The sequence below is a fragment of the Oncorhynchus keta genome, chromosome 10 (assembly GCF_023373465.1).
Source record: "Oncorhynchus keta strain PuntledgeMale-10-30-2019 chromosome 10, Oket_V2, whole genome shotgun sequence".
Taxonomy (NCBI): domain Eukaryota; kingdom Metazoa; phylum Chordata; class Actinopteri; order Salmoniformes; family Salmonidae; genus Oncorhynchus; species Oncorhynchus keta.
The window spans coordinates 12,823,531-12,848,724 of record NC_068430.1 but is presented as its reverse complement, the minus strand read 5'-3'; the positions used below and the strand labels follow the sequence as shown (position 1 = coordinate 12,848,724).

Below are 25,194 nucleotides of genomic sequence, written 5' to 3'. Positions count from 1 at the left end.
AGCTAATGGATTACCTTGTTTAGGAAAAAACTGACATCAAGTATCTCTTCTATTTCACTATTCTCTTTTATCTTTCAAGGCAGAAGACAGCTGGAAGACAGTAGTTATTGATATCCATCGCTGTTTGCTACTGATTACAAGATAAAGCGTGTTCAGATCAAATCAGATATTCATTTGGAGCTTTTGCAGTTGGTGTTAGTTTATCTTGTTCTTATTAAATACATCTTTAAACTGATCCTTATGCTCAGTGTGCTCTAGTATTTTTGTATTGTTATAACCATAATATGATGAGATCAGACAGGATTTAAGAGAGACTAAGAAAACACTGAATACTCTTCTTGTAATAGTTGTTTTCCCTTTTAAGCTCCGCAGGTGTCCTTCTGCTCTTCAAATCAAATCAAATCTTACTTGTCATATGTGCCGAATAAAACCGGTGTAGACCTTACAGTGAAATGCTTACTTGTAAAGCCCTTAACCAACAATGCATACATTTATTTATTAATTTTAAGTAACAAATAATTAAAGAGCAGTAGTAAAATAACATAAGCGAGGCTATATACAAGGGGGTATCGGTACAGAGTCAATGTGCAGGGGCACCGATTTTCCTAGGTAATTTACGTAATATATATATACAGTAGGTAGAGCTATTAAAGTGACTTATGCAGAGATAACAGAGAGTAGCCTCTGTAGTGTCTTGCGGTCGGAGGCCAAGCAGTTGCCATACCAGGCTGTGATGCAACCAGTCAGGATGCTCTCGATGGTGAAACTGTAGAACGTTTTGAGGATCTGAGGACCCATGCCAAATCTTTTCAGTCTCCTGAGGGGGAAAATGTATTGTAGTGCTGTCTTGATGTGCTTGGACCATGTTAATTTGTTGGTGAAGTGGACACCAAGGTACTTGAAACTCCCAACCTGCTCCACTACTGCCCTGTCGATGAGAAAGGGGGCATGCTCAGTCCTCCTCTTCCTATAGTCCACAATCATATCCTTAGTCTTGATCACGTTGAGGGAGAGGTTGTTGTCCTGGCACCATACGGCCAGGTCTCTGACCTCCTCCATATATGCTGTCTCATCATGGTTGGTGATCAGGCCTACCACTGTTGTGTCATCAGCAAACTTAATGATGGTGTTGGAATCGTGCCTGGCCATGCAGTCATGAGTGAACAGGGAGTACAGAAGGGGACTGAGCACGCACCCCTGAGGGGCCCCCGTTTTGAGGATCAGTGTGGCAGATGTGTTGTGACCTACCCTTACCAGCAGCATACCACCCTGCATACCACTGCTGGCTTGCTTCTGAAGCTAGGGAGGGTTGGTCCTGGTCAGTCCCTGGATGGGAGACCAGATGCTGCTGGAAGTGGTGTTGGAGGGCCAGTAGGAGGCACTCTTTACTCTGGTCTAAAACATATCCCAATGCCCCAGGGCAGTGATTGGGGACACTGCCCTGTGTAGGGTGCTGTCTTTCGGATGGGACGTTAGACGGGTGTCCTGACTCTCTGAGCTCATTAAAGATCCCATGGTACTTATCGTAAGAGTAGGGGTGTTAACCCCGGTGTCCTGGCTAAATTCCCAATCTGGCCCTCAAACCATCACGGTCACCTAATAATCCCCAGTTTACAATTGGATCATTCATCCCCCTCCTCTCCCCTGTAACTATTGCCCAGGTCGTTGCTGTAAATGAGAACGTATTCTCAGCCAACTTAAAAGGTAAAATAATGGCTAAAAATATATATTTTTTAAATACCACCTGGGGACGAACCGTCAGGAAGTCCAGGATCCAGTTGCAGAAGGAGGTGTTGAGTTCCAGTGTTCTTAGCTTAGTGATGGAAATCCAAGATGGCGTTGCAGTAGGATGTGTGTATCTGTCTTTGTCTTATCCCGTGTCTTATCCTGTGTAAATAGCCAGTCTTTTTTGTATGTATATATATATATATATATATATATATATATATATATATATATATATATGTTAATCTCACTTTCATTCTACGAACTAAATATACTTTCCTGCAACCCGCCTCACCCAATGTGGTATGGATCTGCAATTTTTGTTCCTTATAACTGGAACTTCCATCAGGAGCTAGCCAGCTAACTAGCTACTAGTCTTTGTTAGCCACGGCTAGCAGTCTTTACCTTTTTCCCCGTCATCAGCCAACCTTAGCTCGGACAACACCTGCCAGTCTGCACAGCGCAATATCAACCCAGAGCATATCGGACTGCTTCTCTCTACCATATCACCGGACACCTGCGCTCTGGATCATTACACCGGATTATTGCAGCTAGCTAGCTGGCAACTGTTAGCTAATACCCCTGTCCCAAAGCTGGCACCAGCTAGCCTTGAGCTAGCATCGAGTATGGCCCATATACCAGCTAATTCTAGGGCTACAATACCTCCTTTGCCAACTGGCCTGGACCTTTTATTGTCGACACGGAGCCCCGCCTATCCATCACGACTGGACTGCGGACGTGATCTCCCGATGTGGTCTCATCTGGCTATTCTGTTATGATGTCGCCGAAGAACCATCTACTAGCCCCGGCCCACTAGCTTTTCTGAATGCTGTGTCCCCCGACAGTACCTGACTCAATAGGGGAGGTTCCTGACTGTAGACCATCTCAGGAGGTTCCGGACTGTAGTCCGTCGTTGGAGGTTCCGAACTGTGAAACATCACCGGAAGCTATGGACTGGGAACTGTCGCAGGGAGCTCTGGACTGGGAACTGTCACCGGAAGCTCTGGACTGGGAACTGTCACTGGGGGCAGCTGTTTATCGTTGTCTCTGATTGCACTGGAGACCAGGCGCGCTGAGCTGGCACAACCTATCCTTGGACAGATACCCACTTTAGCAGGACAAGTGCGAGGAGTTGGCACAGAACGCACCGGGCTGTGAATGCGCACTAGAGACACAGTGCGTATCACCGTAAAACATGGTGCCTGACAGGTCACACGCGCCCCACGGTGAATACGAGGAGGTGGCTCTGGTTCAAAACCTGGCTCCACCAACCACCCCGTGTGCCCTCCCCCCAAAATATTTTTTGAGGCTGCCTCTCGGGCTTCCGTCGCGGCTGCGAACCCCGGTGTCGTCGTTGTTGTTCCCTCGCTGCCTCCGTCTGCTCCCATGGAAGGCGATCCTTTCCAGCCAGGATACCCTCCCATGTCCAGGATGTCTGCTCCTCCTGGCCACGCTACTTGGTCCGTTTGTGCTGGGATCTTTTGTCACGATCGTTATAATGAGTGGACCAAGATGCAGCGTTGTATGGTTTCATCCTCTTTATGAGGTAGTGAAACTCAAATAAAACAAGAAAATGCTAAACGAAACGTGAAGCTCAGGTAGTGCTCGCAGGCAACTATACATAGACAAGATCCCACAAAGCACAATGGGGAAATGGCTACCTAAATATGATCCTCAATCAGAGACAACGATAAACCACTGCCTCTGATTGGGAATCATACCAGGCCAACATAGAAAAATAATTACCTGGATAACCCACCCTTAATCACACCCCGACCTAACCAACATAGAGAAAAAAAAGCTCTCTATGGTCAGGGCGTGACAGCGTAGTAGTGACTACCGAACGGCACCCTGACTCACCTATTGCTGCTCTCTTGACCCTATGATCACTCAGCTACACAGTGGATGCCCCCTGGACTGTTTCAATAACACATTATCTCATTTTGTTTACCTGTCAGCCCCAGCCTCAGGTCCTGTATGTACCTAACTGACTCGCTCTTTTATTTATTTAATTTTTTATTTAACCTTTTTATAACCAGGTAGGTTTGTTGAGAACAAGTTCTCATTTGCAACTGCGACCTGGCCAAGATAAAGCGTAGCAATTCGACACATACAACAACACAGAGTTACACATGGAATAAACAAAACATACAGTCGATAATACAGTAGAACAAAAGAAAAGAATGAGGTAAGTTAAGGAAATAAATAGGCCATGGTGGCGAAGTAATTACAATATAGCAATTAAACACTGGAATGGTAGATCAGCAGAAGATGAATGTGCAGGTAGAGATACTGGGGTGCAAAGGAGCAAAATAAATAAATACCAGTATGGGGATGAGGTAGGTACATAGATGGGCTGTTTACAGATGGGCTATGTACAGGTGCAGGGATCTGTAAGCTGTTCTGACAGCTGGTGCTTAAAGCTAGTGAGGGAGATGTGAGTCTCCAGCTTCAGAGATTTTTGCAATTCGTTCCAGTCATGGACAGCTGAGAACTGGAAGGAAAGACGATCAAAGGAGGAATTGGCTTTGGGGGTGACCAGTGAGATATACCTGCTGGAGCGCATGCAACGAGTGGGTGCTGCAATGGTGACTAGTGAGCTGAGATAAGGTGAGGCTTTACCTAGCAGAGATGTGTAGATAACCTGTAGCCAGTGGGTTTGGCGACGAGTATGAAGCAAGGGCCAACCAACGAGAGCGGACAGGTCGCAATGGTGTGTAGTGTATGGGGCTTTGGTGACAAAACGGATGGCACTGTGATAGACTGCATCCAGTTTGTTGAGTAGTGTTGGAGGCTATTTCATAGATGACATCACCAAAGTCGAGGATTGGTAGGATGGTCAGTTTTACGAGGGTATGTTTGGCAGCATGAGTGAAGGATGCCTTGTTGTGATAAAGAAAGCCGATTCTAGATTTAATTTTGGACTGGAGATGCTTAATGTGAGTCTGGAAGAAGACAAACTATTTGTCGTGTACAAACTATTAGTCATGTACAAGCTATTTGTCATGTACAAACTATTAGTCATGTACAAACTATTTGTCATGTACAAACTATTAGTCATGTACAAACTATTTGTCATGTATTAGCTATTAGTCATGTACAAGCTATTAGTCATGTACAAGCTATTTGTCATGTACAAACTATTTGTCATGTACAAACTATTAGTCATGTACAAACTATTTGTCATGTACAAACTATTAGTCATGTACAAACTATTTGTCATGTACAAACTATTAGTCATGTACAAACTATTTGTCATGTATTAGCTATTAATCATGTACAAGCAGTTAATCATGTACAAGCTACTAATCATGTACAAGCTATTAGTCGTGTACAAGCTATTAATCATGTACAAACTATTAGTCATGTACAAACTAATAGTCATGTACAAGCTATTAATCATGTACAAACTATTAGTCATGTACAAGCTATTAATCATGTACAAGCTATTAATCATGTACAAGCTATTAGTCATGTACAAACTAATAGTCATGTACAAGCTATTAATCATGTACAAACTATTAGTCATGTACAAGCTATTAATCATGTACAAGCTATTAGTCATGTACAAGCTATTAATCATGTACAAGCTATTAGTCATGTACAAGCTATTAATCATGTACAAACTATTAGTCATGTACAAGCTATTAATCATGTACAAACTATTAGTCATGTACAAGCTATTAATCATGTACAAGCTATTAATCATGTACAAGCTATTAGTCATGTACAAACTAATAGTCATGTACAAGCTATTAATCATGTACAAACTATTAGTCATGTACAAGCTATTAATCATGTACAAGCTATTAATCATGTACAAGCTATTAATCATGTACAAGCTATTAGTCATGTACAAACTAATAGTCATGTACAAGCTATTAATCATGTACGAACTATTAGTCATGTACAAGCTATTAATCATGTACAAGCTATTAATCATGTACAAGCTATTAGTCATGTACAAACTAATAGTCATGTACAAGCTATTAATCATGTACACACTATTAATAATGTACAAGCTATTAATCATGTACAAACTATTAATCATGTACAAGCTATTAGTTATGTACAAGCTATTAATCATGTACAAGCTATTAATCATGTACAAACAATTAGTCATGTACAAGCTATTAGTCATGTACAAGCTATTAATCATGTACAAGCTATTAGTCATGTACAAACTAATAGTCATGTACAAGCTATTAATCATGTACACACTATTAATAATGTACAAGATATTAATCATGTAAAAGCTATTAGTCGTGTACAAGCTATTAGTCATGTACAAGCTATTAATCATGTACAAGCTATTAATCATGTACAAGCTATTAGTCATGTACAAGCTATTAATCATGAATAAGCTATTAGTCGTGTACAAGCTATTAGTCATGTACAAGCTATTAATCATGTACAAACTATTAGTCATGTACAAGCTATTAATCATGTACAACATATTAGTCGTGTACGAGCTATTAGTCATGTACAAGCTATTAATCATGTACAAGCTATTAGTCATGTACAAGCTATTAATCATGTACAAGCTATTAGTCATGTACAAGCTAGTAATCATGTACAAGCTATTAGTAATGTACAAGCTATTAATCATGTACAAGCTATTAGTCATGTACAAGCTATTAATCATGTACACGCCATTAATCATGTACTAGCTATTGTTAAGGAAAGCTATTAATCATGTACAAGCTATTAATCATGTACAAGCTATTAGTCGTGTACAAGCTATTAGTCATGTACAAGCTATTAGTCATGTACAAGCTATTAATCTTGTACAAGCTATTAGTCATGTACAAGCTATTAATCATCTACACGCCATTAATCATGTACAAGCTATTGTTAAGGAAAGCTATTAATCATGTACAAGCTATTAATCATGTACAAGCTATTAGTCGTGTACAAGCTATTAGTCATGTACAAGCTATTAATCATGTACAAGCTATTAGTCGTGTACAAGCTATTAGTCATGTACAAGCTATTAATCATGTACAAGATATTCGTCATGTACAAGCTATTAATCATGTACAAACTATTAGTCATGTACACGCTATTAGTAATGTACACGCTATTAGTCATGTACACGCTATTAGTCATGTACTAGCTATTAGTCATGTACACGCTATTAATCATGTACAAGCTATTAGTCATGTACAAGCTATTAGTCATGTACAAGCTATTAATCATGTACAAGCTATTAGTCATGTACAAGCTATTAGTCATGTACACGCTATTAGTCATGTACTAGCTATTAGTCATGTACAAGCTATTAGTCATGTACACGCTATTAATCATGTACAAGCTATTAGTCATGTACAAGCTATTAGTCATGTACAAGCTATTAATCATGTACAAGCTATTAGTAATGTACACGCTATTAGTCATGTACACGCTATTAGTCATGTACTAGCTATTAGTCATGTACAAGCTATTAGTCATGTACAAGCTATTAGTCATGTACAAGCTATTAGTCATGTACAAGCTGTGTAGAGAAGCTAACAGAGCAGAATATATTATTATAATTTTGTCATCCAGTGGGAAAGACTACGATGATGATGACATTATAGTTGCTCTTTAGACCCACTCTTTCTGTTGTTTTACTCCAACCTCACTGATAGTATCCTCCCTGCCAGTGAGAGCCATTCACTGGCCTCTCACCCCTGAGTAGATAACCAGTGCTCTCCATGACAGCTTTGAAGGCTCTGTTCTTTGTTTGACTGCCTAATAGCTGTCTACTTCCACCTACTCATTTCAACCATTGTTTTTATCTCAAGGCTGTGGAGCCCTACACTGCACTGTACTGTAGCTACAGTTATGTGCTAAAATCTCAACCTCCGTCCATTTCTCCCAGTGTCCCATTTGACCTGTACATCTCAGCAGACCTGGGATTCAAAAAGTGTTTTTTACATTTTGAATAGTGTTTCAGCTTACCTGGCACAACAGAACCCATAGAATAGTCCCAACGAGTGCAAACCCCACCCATCTAACACTCCAATCCAGGCTCCACGGATTGCTCAAAAGTATTTGCTCAAAAGTATTTGAAAGAAAACCATTCATGTACGGTGGCCCATCACCCGAAGTGACTCTATTCAACACTATGTAAAACGTTTTATTGTCTTCTCAGGAATGTATCCTTCTCTGTCTTAGTCTCACCAAACACCTCTTGTCACACCTCTGGGTAGCAGAGGTTCAGTTGTCTTCACATCCTGTAGGTCTGATGTCTGATTAAAGGTTCAACAATTCCGATTTTGAATGTAAACAACTCTGATGTTATAAAGGTGTCTTAGATTCATTGTTCTCTCTCTTTCCTTGTTCCTGACCTGAGCTGGTGAGATACTCTCTCTCTTTCTCTCTCCACCTCAGGGACTACTAGGGCATGGCCTTTCAGGCTTTGACTTCTCTCCCTCCTTCTCTGATCATGCCTAGAATAATACCTTGTAATGCTTGTGAATGCCTTGTAACTTAAGCTTTATGCCTTGTATGCGATTTCATACATTTTACAAAGTTATTCAATTATACGCCTCATTCTTGCTCAATTTTGCATGCCTTCTCAAACAGCTACAACTGTATACAGTAAGCATTTGCACATCAAGTCTTCTCTTGAGTTGAGCTCGGGGATGGAACAACTGTTTAATATCTGAAATTGTTGTGGTTATGGGGGGAAGGGTGGGGAGAGTGTGTGTATGTATCCCACATCTGTTGCTAAGAGGTAATGATGATAGGAACAGCATAGGATGAATCACAATAATTTTTTGCCAACCAATAATTGCTTGCCAAAAATGTTTTGTTTTCTAATGACAATCCGATTTATAGGTCCTTCGTTTGAAATGCTTACACTATTACGCATACTATTTGTTAATTGTGGAAATAAATTAAGATATGCTATATTTTTTAATATATGCATACTTTTTTAAATAACAGTATACAATAAAATCAAGGTGTGAGTGTTGGAAATGCTTTTGGCTGTTAATCTGCTTCTGTTCTATAGGTGGCGCTGTGGGCTATTTTTAAACGATGGGTCTCAATCTCTCAAAGGCCCTAGGATCCAGGTGGGTCTACCAAGGGGTGATGATATTAACAAACAATCATTTTGATCCAAATGTGTAAATTGTCCCAACAGATCCATAAGTAAGATGGATTCTTTTAAATATGTTACTGTGTTACTGGACTATTAACAGATTTGGCTCATTAATCTATACGGTCAAAATAATGATGATCCACACTTATTTGAAAAAATATATTTAATACTTTATCAAGCCTACAACCAATACAATACTCTATTATTATGGTGGGAGATTACAATACTGTTTTAAATACCTTAATGGATCATAAAGGACAACACACTACAAACTATCACCCTTGTGCACTTAAGGAAATCACTGATTTCATGGATATGTTGGAACTAGTATCAGGAATCAAGGTAACTCCCAGATGCAGGTATGTCAAATTGACAATGGTTTCATTTTCCAACAGGGGCAGGCAATAGAAAGGTCAAGACAGGCAGGGGTCAGTGAACCAGAGGTGGGGCAACCGTACCGGATGGCAGGCAGACTCAGGTTCAGGGTAGGGAGAGGTCAAACATTCTAAAGGTGGGACAAAGGTACAGGTCGGCAGGCTCAGGGTCAGTGGCAGGCAGAATGGTCAGGCAGGCGGGCTCAGAGTCAGGACAGGCAAGGGTCAAAACCAGGAGGGTGAGAAAAAGAGAGACTGGGAAAAGAAAGCATTGACGAAGAAGATGACTGGCAACGGACAAACAGAGAACACAGGTGTAAATACACAAGGGATAATGGGGAAGATTGGCGACACCTGGAGGGGGGTGGAGACAATCCCAAGGAAAGGTGAAACAGATCAGGGTGTGACAACTAGTGGATATATGGAGGCTTAAATGTCTTGACTTAGTTAGATATACACTACCAGTCAAACATTTGGACACACCTATTCATTCAATGGTTTTACTTTATTTGTCCTATTTTCTACATTGTAGAATAATAGTGAAGACATCAAAACTATGAAATAGCACATGGAATCATGTAGTAACCAAAAAAGTGTTAAAACATTTTATTTTAGATTTTAGATTCCTCCAAGTAGCCACCCTTTGCCTTGATGACAGCATTGCACACCGTACATGGCGGAGGCTCAATGAAGCTAGTCGTCTTGACTACTTTTTTATAGCATTCTTGCTGGCACCAAAAGTTAGAATGCGGTGGGATCATCAAATAATTAGCATATATGTTACTCTAACAGAATTTCCATGTGAGCGAGGATATTGGAAATGTTATCAAATCCAATTTGATGACAACTTGTTTTTAACCAGGAATGAATCATTTTTAACTGACTTTTTCCATCATACAGCAGATCACCTTTCAAATGTGCCTTTAGAGGCCTTGCAATGCAATATTCATCTTTAAAACAAAAAACATGTTGGTTAAAAGAGGTCATATTAACAAAGGAAATAGAGGAACTAACAGTACAGGTATATATGAAGAAAAACTGTACCACAGACGAACAGAATAAGTTACAGGAAAAACAAAAAATAACTTATTCAAGAAATATCAAGTGGAATATATTATTTAAAACAATAAAAGAAACTGGATGAAATATGGGGAAAAATTCACAAAATTATTTTTTCATCTTCAACATAGAAATGCTACCAAAAATGATTTAACAAATCATGTTATAAATGACAGAGTCACCCATGATTCATCAAACAATATTTTGAAAGAGGAAGCAAAGTATTTTAAGCATATGTTTTCAATACAGTTTTCTCCATCTCCAATAACCAAAGTTAATTGTAAGGATTGGTTTTCTATCAATAATGTAAAATTAACATCTGTATAGAAATGCTCATGTGAAGGCCAATTACAGAGGATAAACTTCTTGATGCAATTAAGGCCTTAGCAGTTGCGATAAATCAAAACTATTTTGATGTACTCAGAGGAATGCTTTCAGCATGTTTTAACCACTCATATAAAAATAGTAGATTACTCAACAAGGTCTGAATTCACTATTACTGAAACAGAACCCAGGTGGTAAATATAAAGATCAAGTCCATATAAAAATGGGGGGCCCCAAAGAGTTCAGTCTTGTGAGGCAAAAATTCCAGCAAAATGTATAGCACACAGAATTAAAAAGCTCTTGTCAGATATATTCATCCTAATCAGACATTTTTTTTACATGGATGATACATTGGAGATAATATAAGAAACAATATAACACTATGAAGCATCAGGGAAACCAGGCCTGGTATTCACAGCTCATTTTGAAAATACTTTTGATAAGGTACGACTGGAATTTATATATAAATGCCTCAAATATTTCAATTTTGGAGAATCATTTATACAATTGGTTAAGTTATGAATAGTAGCCCTAGGTGTAAAATAGTAAATAATAGCTACTTCTCAGAAATTAAGAGAAATTAAGAGTTTTACTCCTGTCAAGAGGAGTAAAACAAGGTTGGCACTGTCGACATATCTAGAGGAGTAAAACAAGGTTGGCACTGTCGACATATCTAGAGGAGTAAAACAAGGTTGGCACTGTCGACATATCTAGAGGAGTAAAACAAGGTTGGCACTGTCGACATATCTAGAGGAGTAAAACAAGGTTGGCACTGTCGACATATCTAGAGGAGTAAAACAAGGTTGGCACTGTCGACATATCTATTTATTATGGCCATCAAAAAGGTTAGCTATTAAAACCTGCCCCAACAATACTATTAAGGGACTAGAAATCCAGTACTTAAAAATGAAGGTGTCACTTTACACTGATGATTCATGTTCCTTTAAATCCACAATTTGGATCCCTCCATAGCCTCAGGGGATCTAGATTATTTTTCTAACATCTCTGGATTACAACCAATTTATGATAAGTATACTATATTATTTATTGGAGCACAAAAAAATACCACTTGTACGTTACTGCGCAGTTTACTAATAAAATAGTCTGACGGTGATGTGAACATACTTGGTATCCACTAAGAGCTAAACCAGATGGGATGGTGTATCGCTGCAGAATACTGTGGTGGCCATGCTGGTTAAGTGTGCCTTGAAATCTAAACAAATCACCAACTGTGTCACCAGCAAAGCACCCTCACACTATCACACCTCCTCCTCCATGCTTCATGTAGGGACCACATAATCAGACGTCTTCTGCTCACCTACCTCTGTGTCTCACAAAGACACCATGGTTGGAACCAAAAATCTCAAATTTGGACTCAAATTTAGACTCAAAGGACAGATTTCCACCAGTCTAACGTCCATTGCTCGTGTTTCTTGGCCCAAGCAACTTTCTTCTTATTGGTGTCCTGTAGTAGTGCTTTCTTTGCAGCAAGTCGACCATGAAGGCCTGATACATGTAGTCTCCTTTGAACAGTTGATGTTGAGATGTGTCTCTTACTTGAACTCTGTGAAGCATTTATTTAGGCTGCAATTTCTGAGGCTGGGAACTCTAATGAACTTATCCTCTGCAACAGAGGTACCGCTGGGTCTTACTTTCCTGTGGCGGTCCTCATGAGAGCCAGTTTCATTATAGTGCTTGATGGTATTTGCAACTGCACTTGAAGAAACTTTTAAAATTCTTGACATTTTCCACATTGACTGACCTTCATGTCTTATTGTAACGATGGACTGTCATTTCACTTTGCTTATTTGAGCTGTTCTTGTCATAATATGGACTTGGTCTTTTACCAAACAGGGCTATCTTCTGTATACCACCCCTACCTTGGCTCAAATGCATGACGAAGGAAAGAAATTCCACAAATTAACTTTTAACAAGGCACACCTGTTAATTGAAATGCATTCCAGGTGACTAACTCATGAAGCTGGCTGAGAGAATGCCAAGAGTGTGCAAAGCTCTCATCAAGGCAAATGGTGGCTACTTTGAAGAATCTCAAATTTATGAACATATGTTTTGATTTGTTTAACACTCTTTTTGGTTACTACATGATTCCATATGTGTTATTTCAAAATGTTGATGTCTTCTTTTGGTGCTCTCCATGTGTAGCTTGTTTTTGGTTGCAGTTTCAAGAATAGCAACATTTACAGTACCTGGAGTTTACTCTTTAAATATCACTGCTGGGTGATCTGAAAAGTCATACATTAATTTATGATCTGAACTCTTGTGAAACATCACTGCCCATTTAAAACATATATATACAATATCTGGATGGTGTTCAGAGATACATGGGAGGGGTTGAGGGTTGCTGAAGGAAGGGACTGGAAATGTGCATCCTTTGTCCTGATCTTGTCCACATTGTGAATGTGCGCACATTTCCATGCTATTAAAATGTGTTTTTTTTATCCGTGTCCACATTGTCACTAGATTCTCTGGTACCTCCATGTATGCACATTATATGACATATATTCTTTAAAAATAATATTTAATGATCTATTTTAAGAAACATATTGCTGCCATAAGTCAATTAGGCCACTTGTCATTGATTTTAGAGGGCGATATAATGATGATTTAAATGGTATTATTGTCCAGATCAGTCTACACTTGTAAGATATCCAGACACAATTCGTGCCTGACTATATCTGGAAGTGGTCAGGCAGATCTACAATGCCTTCAGAAATTATTAACACCTCTTGACCTTTTACTCATTTTGTTTTGTTACAGCCTGAAATTAAATGTGATTAGATTTAGATTTGGTGTCACTGGCCTATACACAATATCCCATAATGTTAAAGTGGAATTATGTTTTTAGAAGTCTTAACAAATTAATAAAAAATGTAAAGGTGAAATATCTTGAGTCATTAAGCAAATGTTTACTCCTGAATTATTTAGGCATTGTCACGCCTTGGTCATTGTATTTTGTGTTTTTGTTATATGTTTGGGTAGGCCAGGGTGTGACATGGGTTTATATGTTGTGTTTCGTATTGGGGTTTGTATTAATTGGGATTGTGTATGATTAGGGGTGTGTCTAGTTAGGCTTGGCTGCCTGAAGCGATTCTCAATTGGAGTCAGGTGATTCTCGTTGTCTCGGTTTGGGAACCGTATTTAGGTAGCCTGAGTGCGCTTTGTATTTTGTGGGTGTTTGGTCCTGTCTCTGTGTTGTAGTCACCAGATAGGCTGTAATTAGTTTCACGTTTCGTTGTTGTTATTTTCATGTACCGCGATATATTTAATTAAAGTCATGAGTAACCTACACGCTGCATTTCGGTCTGACTCTCTTCATTGAACAGATGAACGTCGTTACAGGCATGCCATAAGAAAGGGGTTGAATACTTAACAAGTCAGATAATAAGTATGCAATCTCATCTCTGTACCCCACACATGCAATTATCTGTAAGGTCCCTCAGTAAAGCATGTGAATTTCAAATAAAGATTCAACTCCAAAGACCAGGGAGATTTGCCAATGCCTCACAAAGAAGGGCATCTATCAGTAGATGGGTGACAAAAAGCAGAAATTGAATATCCCTTGGCAAATTGAATATCCCATGGTAAATGCATTAAATACCAGTTGGATGGTATATCAATACACCCAGTCACCACAGAGTTACAAGTTTCCTTCCTAACTGAATTGCAAGAGAATAAGGAAACAGCTCAGGGATTTCACCATGAGACCAACGGTGACTTTAATTAGAGTCTATTAAAACTAGTTAGGGAGAGGCGGGACGCAAATGTCTCAACTGGCCAATTGCCAGGGAAAATGCAGGGCGCCAGATTCAAATAAAATACTATACAATTCAAACTTTCATTAAATCACACATGTAAGATACTCAATTAAAGCTACACTCATTGTGAATCCATCAAACATGTCAGATTTTAAAAATGGTTTTCGGAGAAAGCATAAAAAGCTATTATCTGATAGCCTGCACCATCTGCACCAGCAGAAAACAAAGGAGTTAGCCTATTTCAACCCTGCAGGCGCTACACAAAACGCTGAAATAAAATATAAAACATGCATTACCTTTGACAAGCTTCTTTTGTTGGCACTCCCATATGTCCCATAAACATCACAATTGGTCCTTCTGTTCGATTAATTCCGTCCATATATATCCAAAATGTCCATTTATATAGCGCGTTTGATTCAGAAAAAAACAGCTTACAAAAAACGCAACGTCACTACAAGATATTTCAAACTACTTTTGTAATACAACTTTAGGTATTTTTAAACGTTAATAATCGATCAAATTGTAGACGGGGAAATCTATGTTCAATACAGGAATAAAAAAAAAACAGTGCCACTTTTCACATCTTGCGCAACTCACAAAAGTGTACCCAGTTCCTAGTTGGCCTACTTCTTCATTGCACAAAGGAATAACCTCAACCAAATTCCAAAGACTGGTGACATCCAGTGGAAGCGGTAGGAACTGAAAACAGGTTCCTAAGAAATATCCCTTGGCAATAACAAGTCAGGGAACAGAGAGGCAAAAAAAAAGACAAATCTGAACAGTTAGTCCTCGGGGTTTTGCCTGCTACATAAGTTCTGTCATACTCACAGACATGATTCAAACCGTTTTAGAAACTTCAGAGTGTTTTCTATCCAAATCTACAAATAATATGCATATCTTATATTCTCGGCATGAGTAGCAGGAAGTTGAAATTGGGCACGCTATTTATTCAAAAGTTAAAATTCTGACCCCTAGCCCCATGAACACATCCCTGCGTCAATTTAAGTAATATAATTTTAAAAAATCCCCATCAAAATCCATCAGTTTAAACTAGAGATACCAGTTTTTTGCATGGGTTGCGTCTCAATCCACCACATCCACCTGTCGTTCTTCCGCATATGCGGTGGAAGGTGACAGAGCTACAGCAGCGTTTGTCAGACCATGAGACATCCGACAATCGGTCTTCTCAAAAAAACGTCTGTGCGGTTTGGACTAGTCTGAATTCGTATTGCTGATGTGCCCATTTCTGTCTGTAGCTTCTGAACCGTTTACGCTTCAAGCTAATATGACCCCACAATGGAAAGGGCAGACTCTATGACCCCCACAAGTGTCACAAGACTCTTCAGAAGGTAACTGATACAAAATAATGGAAGTATAGAGGTCATTTTGTGACACAATTTTTATGATATATTTTTTATTTAACCTTTATTTTTATAGGCAAGTCAGTTAAGAATAAATTATTACTTTCAATGACAGCCTAGTGGGTTAACTGCCTGTTCAGGGGCAGAAAGACAGATTTTGTACTTTGTCAGCTCAGGGATTTGAACTTGCAACCTTTCGGTTACTAGTCCAATGCTCTAACCACTAGGCTACGCTGCCACCCCACAAATAAGTGATTCAATATGTGTCCAAAAAACTTAAATATTTCCTGAGCTTTCTTATCCCTCCTTATACCTCGAGACTTCAAAACCTTATTCCTTCTGATTCTTTTTTTTACCGGTTGTTAGAGGACGGCTGTTAGAACCAGGTATAAATGGGCTAGATAGTCAGGTTTATCAACTCTAAATGGCTAAATATTAGTACTACAATTCTATTTGACACAAGGTATGAATCCCAGTGTTTCCAGTGGATTTGCAGTTCACCAGGCCAGGCTCATTAATTTGACATGATGACAAGTGGGAACGCTGTGGTTGTGAAAACAGCTCATAAGGTCAGCTGTGGCACACATCCCTCACATACACATGTCACAGAATCACAAGTCCTTTAACAATCTGCTGTAGGCAAAGGGCTTGCAGAGCTCAGGGGAATTCTCATCAAATGCTCTGCTTGTAGAATAGGCCTTTCTTACTTTTGTCTTCAGGTGAGAAGTTTTGATATTCCAACAATGAATGGCCTCCCCAATTGAATAGAATCTCAGATATAAGTCATAGAATTATACAATATTTTGCATGTAATTTTGGTCTTCATCAAACCAAGACTGCAGGGGTGATTAAATCTTTATGACTACAAAATGAAAATTGGTGTTCTGACACAGAGTATAACAGCAAAAATTCACCACCCTTTAAGCTCTGCCAGAAAACACTCATGCATACCATAGCATAATGCTATTTTCATCCAGTCATGTCCATATACAGGACACTGACTGACCAGCACAATCCTTCCATGATGAACAAAGGTACAATTGCCTTTCTATAAACAAAGCATTATAAAAAATAAATAAGTTTCAACTGAGAAAGAGAGAGAAAGAGAGAGACACGGTCTGTAGAATCATATTTCTGCTAATGCTGTCCTTTTGCATATCAACAACAACAGAAAACGAACAGACAAAGAAAGAAGACAATTCTGAGCTTACCTTCTCTGTGGATTGGAAGGTGCCAAAGAAGATGGGGATAAAGGACAGCCAGATCTTACCTTCTCTGTGGATTGGAAGGTGCCAAAGAAGATGGGGATAAAGGCCAGCCAGATCTTACCTACTCTGTGGATTGGAAGGTGCCAAGGAAGATGGGGATAAAGGCCAGCCAGATCTTACCTACTCTGTGGATTGGAAGGTGCCAAAGAAGATGGGGATAAAGGACAGCCAGATCTTACCTACTCTGTGGATTGGAAGGTGCCAAAGAAGATTGGGATAAAGGCCAGCCAGATCTTACCTTCTCTGTGGATTGAAAGGTGCCAAAGAAGATGGGGATAAAGGCCAGCCAGATCTTACCTACTCTGTGGATTGGAAGGTGCCAAAGAAGATGGGGATAAAGGCCAGCCAGATCTTACCTACTCTGTGGATTGGAAGGTGCCAAAGAAGATGGGGATAAAGGCCAGCCAGATCTTACATTCTCTCTGGATTGGAAGGTGCCAAAGAAGATGGGGATGAAGGCCAGCCAGATCTTACCTTCTCTGTGGACTGGGAGGTGCCAAAGAAGATGGGAATGAAGGCCAGCCAGACTATACAGGTGGTGTACATGGTGAAGCCGATGGGCTTGGCCTCGTTGAAGGTCTCCGGCACCCCCCGGGTCTTGATGGCGTACACCGTGCAGGTGACCATGAGCAGCATGCTGTAACCCAGCAGGCAGATCAGTGAAAGGTCAGAGATGTCACATTTGAGCACACCACGGGCCATGTCCGGATTGGCCGTGCGCTGGTCCTCGTAGTCGATGATGGCCTGAGATGGGTCTACCCCAAACCAGATACACACCCCCAGTAGCTGCACCAACGTCAGGCTGAAGGTGATGACCAGCTGGGATGCTGGGGAGATGAACCTGGGGGCGCTCACCGACATGGATCCCTGCTCGAAGATGCGGTAGATGCGGTTAGTCTTGGTGAGCAGGGCTGCGTAGCTGATACTCATCCCCAGACCCAGGAAGATCCGTCTGAGGGAGCAGATGCCAACATCAGGGGCAGAAAACATGAGGAAGGTGGTGGCATAGCACATGAAGATACCAGTCAGCAGAACGTAGCTGAGCTCGCGGCCTGACGCCTTGACGATGGGTGTGTCGTTGTAGCGAATGAAGGTGACCACCACGAACAGAGTGGCCATGATGCCCGCTACGGAGATGAGGACAGGGATGATGGCCCATGGGGAGCTCCACTCCAGCTTGACAATGGGGATGGGACGGCAGGCAGTGTGGTTCTCGTTGGGACGCAGGTCAAAGCGACACATCTTGCAGCTGTAGGTGTCTGACTGGTACTGGTAGCCGTTGCAGCGCTCGCAGTGCCAGCAGCAAGGGATGCCCTTCACTATCTTCTTGCGCTCTCCGGCCTGGCAGGGGTGGCTGCAGATGGAGTAAGGGATCTGACGACCTCCACCTGGCCAGTGCATTGCTCGGATCTGAGGGGGGGGGGTGGAGAGGAGAGGAGGGGTACAGTCAAACACTTCACAAATAACTAACACTGTAACCCATAAACAGTCTCTTCTTGCTTAATAGCAATTACCACTGGCATACAGTTAGTTTTCGGGCTTCTTTCTCCTCTCCATTAAAAAGTCTATTACACATAATCACTATTTGTCTTATTGAAAGGATATATTTAGTGTTATGTTATTAACTTTTTTTTGCCATCAATGGTGGTTGTTAAATTCATAGGCGGAAAACGCATCCCCAAATGTGTATTTAATTAACAGCTATAAGAATCCTATTAAGCTAAAAGCTCCTTTGGAAAGAGAATTGGCGCACAACACAGGACTAGCATTTACACCACATTTACAACAACATTCACTGTCTTCCACCATTCACACAGCGTTGAGGTACAGACCCAGGTCGACTCCATGGAAACAAATTTATTTTTTCATTCAATCTTTCTTTGCCCAAGGCCATCTCTTCATATGCCATTCAAACATTATTTGCAGGGCCGGCTTCATGTAATTCATTGTTATAGATTTGTAAGCTCCTGTGTCCACAACTCCACCATATTGTTTCACCAAGACACTGATGGTATCTGTTTTTAAGCTCTTATTGTTTTCTTTTCATCCCAGTCACTTGTTGTTAATCATTAAAGAACCCTCTGGATGTTTGCACCATTGAAGACATGTGCACAAAGCCGTAGCTAATGGTTAAGGAGGAATTACTGAGCAAAGGAAGCACTAAAGTAGAACCAACAGATAACAGCATTCCTTCAAAGATTCTTTGGGAGCAGAACCACTGACACCAAATGGTGAAACAGGTAAAGGTCATTTGGAGAGCATAAGTCTGATAATATAACTAAAGTACTGTATCTGCATATTAAATATATAAAAAATAAATGCTTACGTTCAGATAGAGCTGTTCGGTCCAGTGGCCGATGATTTTGTACTCAGCTGTTCTGTTTCTGATCTGGTACTGATAAATCTCATAGCGACCAGGGGCGTCTCCATTCTCATTGAAGAGCACTGGGTTGCCAGCTATTCCTGAAGGACAGAGGAGAGAGAGAGTGAAAGCATTAGTTTGAATTGTAATATATATATATATATACACTGCTCAACAAAAATAAAGGGAACACTTCAACAACACAATGTAACTCCAAGTCAATCACACTTCTGTGAAATCAAACTGTCCACTTAGGAAGCAACACTGATTGACAATACATTTCACATGCTGTTGTGCAAATGGAATAGACAACAGGTGGAAATTATAGGCAATTAGCAAGACACCCCCGATAAAGGAGTGGTTCTGCAGGTGGTGAGCACAGACCACTTCTCAGTTCCTATGCTTCCTGGCTGATGTTTTGGTCACTTTTGAATGCTGGCGGTGATTTCATTCTAGTGGTAGCATGAGACGGAGTCTACAACCCACACAAGTGGCTCAGGTAGTGCAGCTCATCCAGGATGGCACATCAATGCGAGCTGTGGCAAGAAGGTTTTCTGTGTCCGTCAGCGTAGTGTCCAGAGCATGGAGGCGCTACCAGGAGACAGGCCAGTGCATCATGAGACGTGGAGGAGGCCGTAGGAGGGCAACAACCCATCAGCAGGACCGTTACCTCCGCCCTTTGTGCGAGGAGAATGAGGAGCACTGCCAGAGCCCTGCAAAATTACATCCAGCAGGCCACAAATGTGCATGTGTCGGACTCCATGAGGGTGGTATGAGGGCCCGACGTCCACAGGTGGGGGTTGTGCTTACAGCCCAACACCGTGCAGGATGTTTGCATTTGCCAGAGAACACCAAGATTGGCAAATTCGCCACTGGCGCCCTGTGCTCTTCACAGATGAAAGCAGGTTCACACTGAGCACATGTGACAGAGGTGACAGGGTCTGGAGACGCCGTGGAGAACGTTCTGCTGCCTGCAACATTCTCCAGCATGACCGGTTTGGCGGTGGGTCAGTCATGGTGTGGGGTGGCATTCCTTTGGGGGGCCGCACAGCCCTCCATGTGCTTGCCAGAGGTAGTAGTCTGACTGCCATTAGGTACGGAGATGAGATCCTCAGACCCCTTGGGAGACCATATGTTGGTGCGGTTGGCCCTGGGTTCCTCCTAATGCAAGACAATGCTAGACCTCATGTGGCTGGAGTGTGTCAGCAGTTCCTGCAAGAGGAAGGCATTGATGCTATGGACTGGCCCGCCCGTTCCCCAGACCTGAATCCAATTGAGCACATCTGGGACATCATGTCTCGCTCCATCCACCAACGCCACGTTGCACCACAGACTGTCCAGGAGTTGGCGGATGCTTTAGTCCAGGTCTGAGAGGAGATCCCTCAGGAGACCATCCGCCACCTCATCAGGAGCATGCCCAGGCATTGTAGGGAGGTCATACAGGCATGTGGAGGCTACAGACACTACTGGGCCTCATTTTGACTTGTTTTAAGGACATTACATCAAAGTTGGATCAGCCTGTAGTGTGGTATTCCACTTTAATTTAGAGTGTTACTCCAAAATCCAGACCTCCATGGGTTGATAAATTTGACTTCTATTGATAATTTTAGTGTGATTTTGTTGTCAGCACATTCAACTATGTAAAGAAATAAGTATTTAATAAGAATATTTCATTCATTCAGATCTAGGATGTGTTATTTTAGTGTTCCCTTCACACAAGTACCAGTCAAAAGTTTGGACACACACATTCAAGGGTTTTTCTTTATTTTTACTATTTTCTACATTGTGGTATAATATTGAAGACATCACAACTATGAAATAACAAATTTGGAATCATATAGTAAACAAAAAACTGTTAAACAAAAATATATATATATATATATATATTTGAGATTCTTCAAAGTAGCCACACTTTGTCTTGATGACAGCTTTGCACACTCATGGCATTCTATCAACCAGCTTCACATGGAATGCTTTTCCAACTGTCTTGAAGGAGTTCCCACATATGCTGGGCACTTGTTGGCTCCTTTTCCTTCACTCTGTGGTTCAACTCATCCCAAACCCTCTCAACTGATTGTGGATACCAAGTCGTCTGATGCAGCACACCATCACTCTCCTTCTTGGTCAAATAGCCCTTAATCAGCCTGGTGGTGGGTCATTGTCCTGTTGGAAAACAAATGATTGTCCCACTAAGTGCAAACCAGATGGGATGGTGTATCACTACAGAATACTGTGGTAGCCATGCTGATTAAGTGTGCTTTGAATTCTAAACAAATCACAGACAGTGTCACCAGCAAAGCACCCCACACCAACACACCTCCTCCTCCATGCTTCACGGTGGGAACCACACATTCAGAGATCATCCGTTCACCTAGTTTGTGTCTCACAAAGACACAGCGGTTGGAACCAAAATGCGCAAATTTGGACACATGAGACCAAAGGACAGATTCCCACGGGTCTAATGCCCATTGCTTGTGTTTCTTGGCACAAGCAAGTCTCTTCTTATTATTGGTGTCCTGTAGTAGTGGTTTCTTTACAGAAATTCAACCATCAAGGCCTGATTCACGCAGTCTCCTCTGAACAGTTGACTTTGAGATGTGTCTCTTACTTGAACTCTATGAAGCATTTATTTGGGCTGCAATTTTTGAGGCTGGTAACTCTAATGAACTTGTCCTCTGCAGCAAAGGTATCTCTGGGTCTTCCTTTCCTGGCGCGGTCCTCATGAGAGCCAAATTCATCATAGTGCTTGATGGTTTTTGCAACTGCACCTGAAGAAACTTTCACAATTTTTTGACATTTTCTGGAATGACTGACCTTCATGTTTTAAAGCAATGGATGGACTGTCATTTGTCTTTGCCTTTTTGAGCTGCTCTTACCATAATATGAACTTCTACCTTCTCACAAACCAACCTTCTCACAACACAACCCTTTTGCTCAGCCTCATTAAGAAGGAAAGAAATTCCACAATTTAACTTTTAACAAGGCACACCAATTAATTGAAATGGATTCCATGTGACTACCTCATGAGTGTGCAAAGCTGTCATCACAGCAAAGGGTGGCTACTTTGAAGAATCTGAAATATATTTTGATTTGTTTAACACTTTTTTCAAACACCCCTACTGTATATATATATATATATATATATGTATATATATACAAAAAAGTCAAAGCAGAATATGCAAATGTAGGCGGGTAACCAAAATAAATATGAAAATTCAACTTCTCTATTCAAGAAAGTTTGAAATGTAACTTGTGGGGTGTGGAGAGAATAAGTGGCATATGCTGATTGTATATTCTCTCTCTGGTCTGTTCTGTCTAGGGGTTTCTGCCTAGTCAAATCATCTCTTCAGTCATCTATTAAAATGTTTTCTTCCATTCTCTAAGTGAGAACTGTGGGTGGGGGGATTTTGGGAAACAGCTTTTGTGAGAATAATGTCAAACTACAATGTGTTACTGTGTAGTGTTATCGCACACTGAAAGTCTTTGTTAATGTTTTTCCCCACTATGTTTTGCCATTCGAGCTATAGTAATGGTATGTCACATGACTTAGAAGCCAAATGTCTGCAGATTCTCACCATCAACAAAACAGTCCCCACTACACAACAAACAATACACAACAACATATTTTCCTGAGATTCTCCTCTGTGATATTATAAATGATTTAAACTACACAACAACATTTACTTCCCAAAGAAGCCCCTTTGAATATATTAAGTATAGCATCACTGCTCTCTGCTGAGGATGCAAAGAGTACTTACCTATCGACTTCCACTTCAAAACTTAAGTTTGAACATGCAGCAGTACACCGCCATCCACTGATGGAAGGCGTAAGGCGCTGGCATTTCTCTTTTCATGCCTGACTTATCAACAAGTCTCCCCAAGCACAATGGGTGTCCCATCTTACAAACAAGGGGGAAAGCGTGGATGATCTCTGCGGTTCGGATTTCTGCTGAAGAGTATGCCTTTTCCTTGTCTTTGTTTAGCGTCAGGCGGAGGACGTACGCAGCAGCCTAATCCACATCTCGATGAGCCAGCCCCTCTGGATTAAGGATTTACTGTGTGCTCAGCCGTGCCTCAGCGACAATGCAGCCCCACATCTCACAGCAAAAGAAGCAGATGAGAGGGATTACAGCAGATGTTATTTATGAAGGAGATATGTTTAAAAAACACTCTCCATGAGTGTAATCATTTGTATCATTTCTATCTGGGATTATAATCATAGTATTTTTCCATTACAATTTTTTTTTTTACAAAAAGGCTTTCCCACTGGCTCACTTGGAGCTGTGTATTAGGGCGTGTTAAGGCTTTGAGGCCGTAGCCCATCACATGGCACTGGCACCATGCTGTCACTGTGAAAAGAAAATGGATCCTGACTGCCACATTGGTACTTTCAGACACTAATGTGGCACCACAGCCTGCCACTGCAGATCTAATTACATTTAACAGTTTACGGTCTTTTGGTCAAGCTTGCTGCTCCAATCTGAGGTTGGCCCAGAGATTATTGGCATCTCTTAACCAGGCTGTTCTCTAGATGGACTGTATGTTCATGGCATGCCTTCTGGCATGCATGTCCTCATATATGTATGAGTTTTAGCCAACTTCTCAGACTATCGTTGTCATGCAGGCATGCCGTTGCAATACTGTCTTGTCATACATGGCATGACAACGATAGTAAGAGAAGCTGGTTGAAGATCACACAGATTTAGGGACAGGCTATAGTACAGGCCACAGTACAGGCTACAGTACAGGCCACAGTACAGGCCACAGTACAGGCTAAAGGAAAAGGCCACAGTACAGGCTACAGTACAGGCTACAGTACAGGCCACAGTACAGGCCACAGTACAGTCTACAGTACAGGCTACAGTACAGGCTACAGTACAGGCCACAGTACAGGCCACAGAACAGGCTACAGTACAGGCCACAGAACAGGCTACATACAGTACAGGTCTGCAGATGCATGTCAGAAACATTACAGTCCAGACTTAAGGCTCAGACAAATTTTTGTGCATTGTATGTTACTTTTTAGTACCATTGTTCTCAAGAGCTACATTTAAAAGGCTTTTGGTTTGACATTATGGCTAGGGAGTAAAGTTTTTCATGGTTAAGTTATGTAGTAAGGAAACCTCGGAGTACTAATGGAAACTGAGTATCCGAAAGGTGTATCCTCACAGCAGACTGACATAGTGATAGTGAACCACTTTAGAGTATACCATACCAGAGCCTAAACTGAGGGCATTGTATGATACCATAAGCAAAAATCTATATATCCTCTTGCAGTCACCACAGCAAAACCCTGAAGACTTGAAATTAACTAAATATTTTCATAACTTTTATTCAGAAGTTTCCTGAAGCATATTTTCGACGACAGAAACAAGGTCCTGAGAGCAATCTTCAAAATTGCAGCCATTTTGCAGTCCTGAAAATGAAATTGAATGCACTCTTGGCGCATTGTTTAGTTTCTCTTCATGCAGTCCATTGTCCTTGGAGTCATTTCCTATTCAGGAGCCGAGCTGGGCCGTCTAACAGTTGCCACACTCACACTTCCATGCACTTAGCCTACAGACTCACTCACCCTTCAAGTGTGATATTATCTGAAGAGAAGTTCAGCAATGAATGAGCAGGGCATTTTTCCTGCTATTTTATGGTTGATTTGTCTCTCGTGATTCAACCTCTCATTATTTTTTACAATCAAGAAACATGAATAGTATGTGATTGGACTGAATACGAAAGTTGAGTCTCTCCCTGGAGAGCTCAGATAGACACGATAAGCTGATTAAACTTGATAGAGGTACAGTTTGTGAATCTTGTGTGATTTTAATGTTCACAACGGCGCAAAAAAATAAATGCTGTAATGT

General features: G+C 41.0%; 1 protein-coding gene across 3 annotated transcripts in view; it reads right to left on the bottom strand.

The window, feature by feature from the left end:
• The window catches only part of LOC118374600 (metabotropic glutamate receptor 4-like), a 318,221-nt gene that overhangs the window by 14,891 nt on the left and 278,136 nt on the right, over positions 1–25,194 (bottom strand). For all 3 annotated transcript variants that reach the window (XR_008144147.1, XM_052526507.1, XM_052526508.1), the window contains exons 8-9: positions 19,304–19,440; positions 17,452–18,387 (exon numbers count right to left, since the gene is read on the bottom strand). Coding sequence is in view for 2 of the 3 variants with exons in the window: in XM_052526507.1 (XP_052382467.1) it covers positions 17,452–18,387; positions 19,304–19,440 (1,073 nt within the window). In the remaining variant the exon portion in view is untranslated. The remainder of the gene's footprint in view (positions 1–17,451; positions 18,388–19,303; positions 19,441–25,194) is intronic.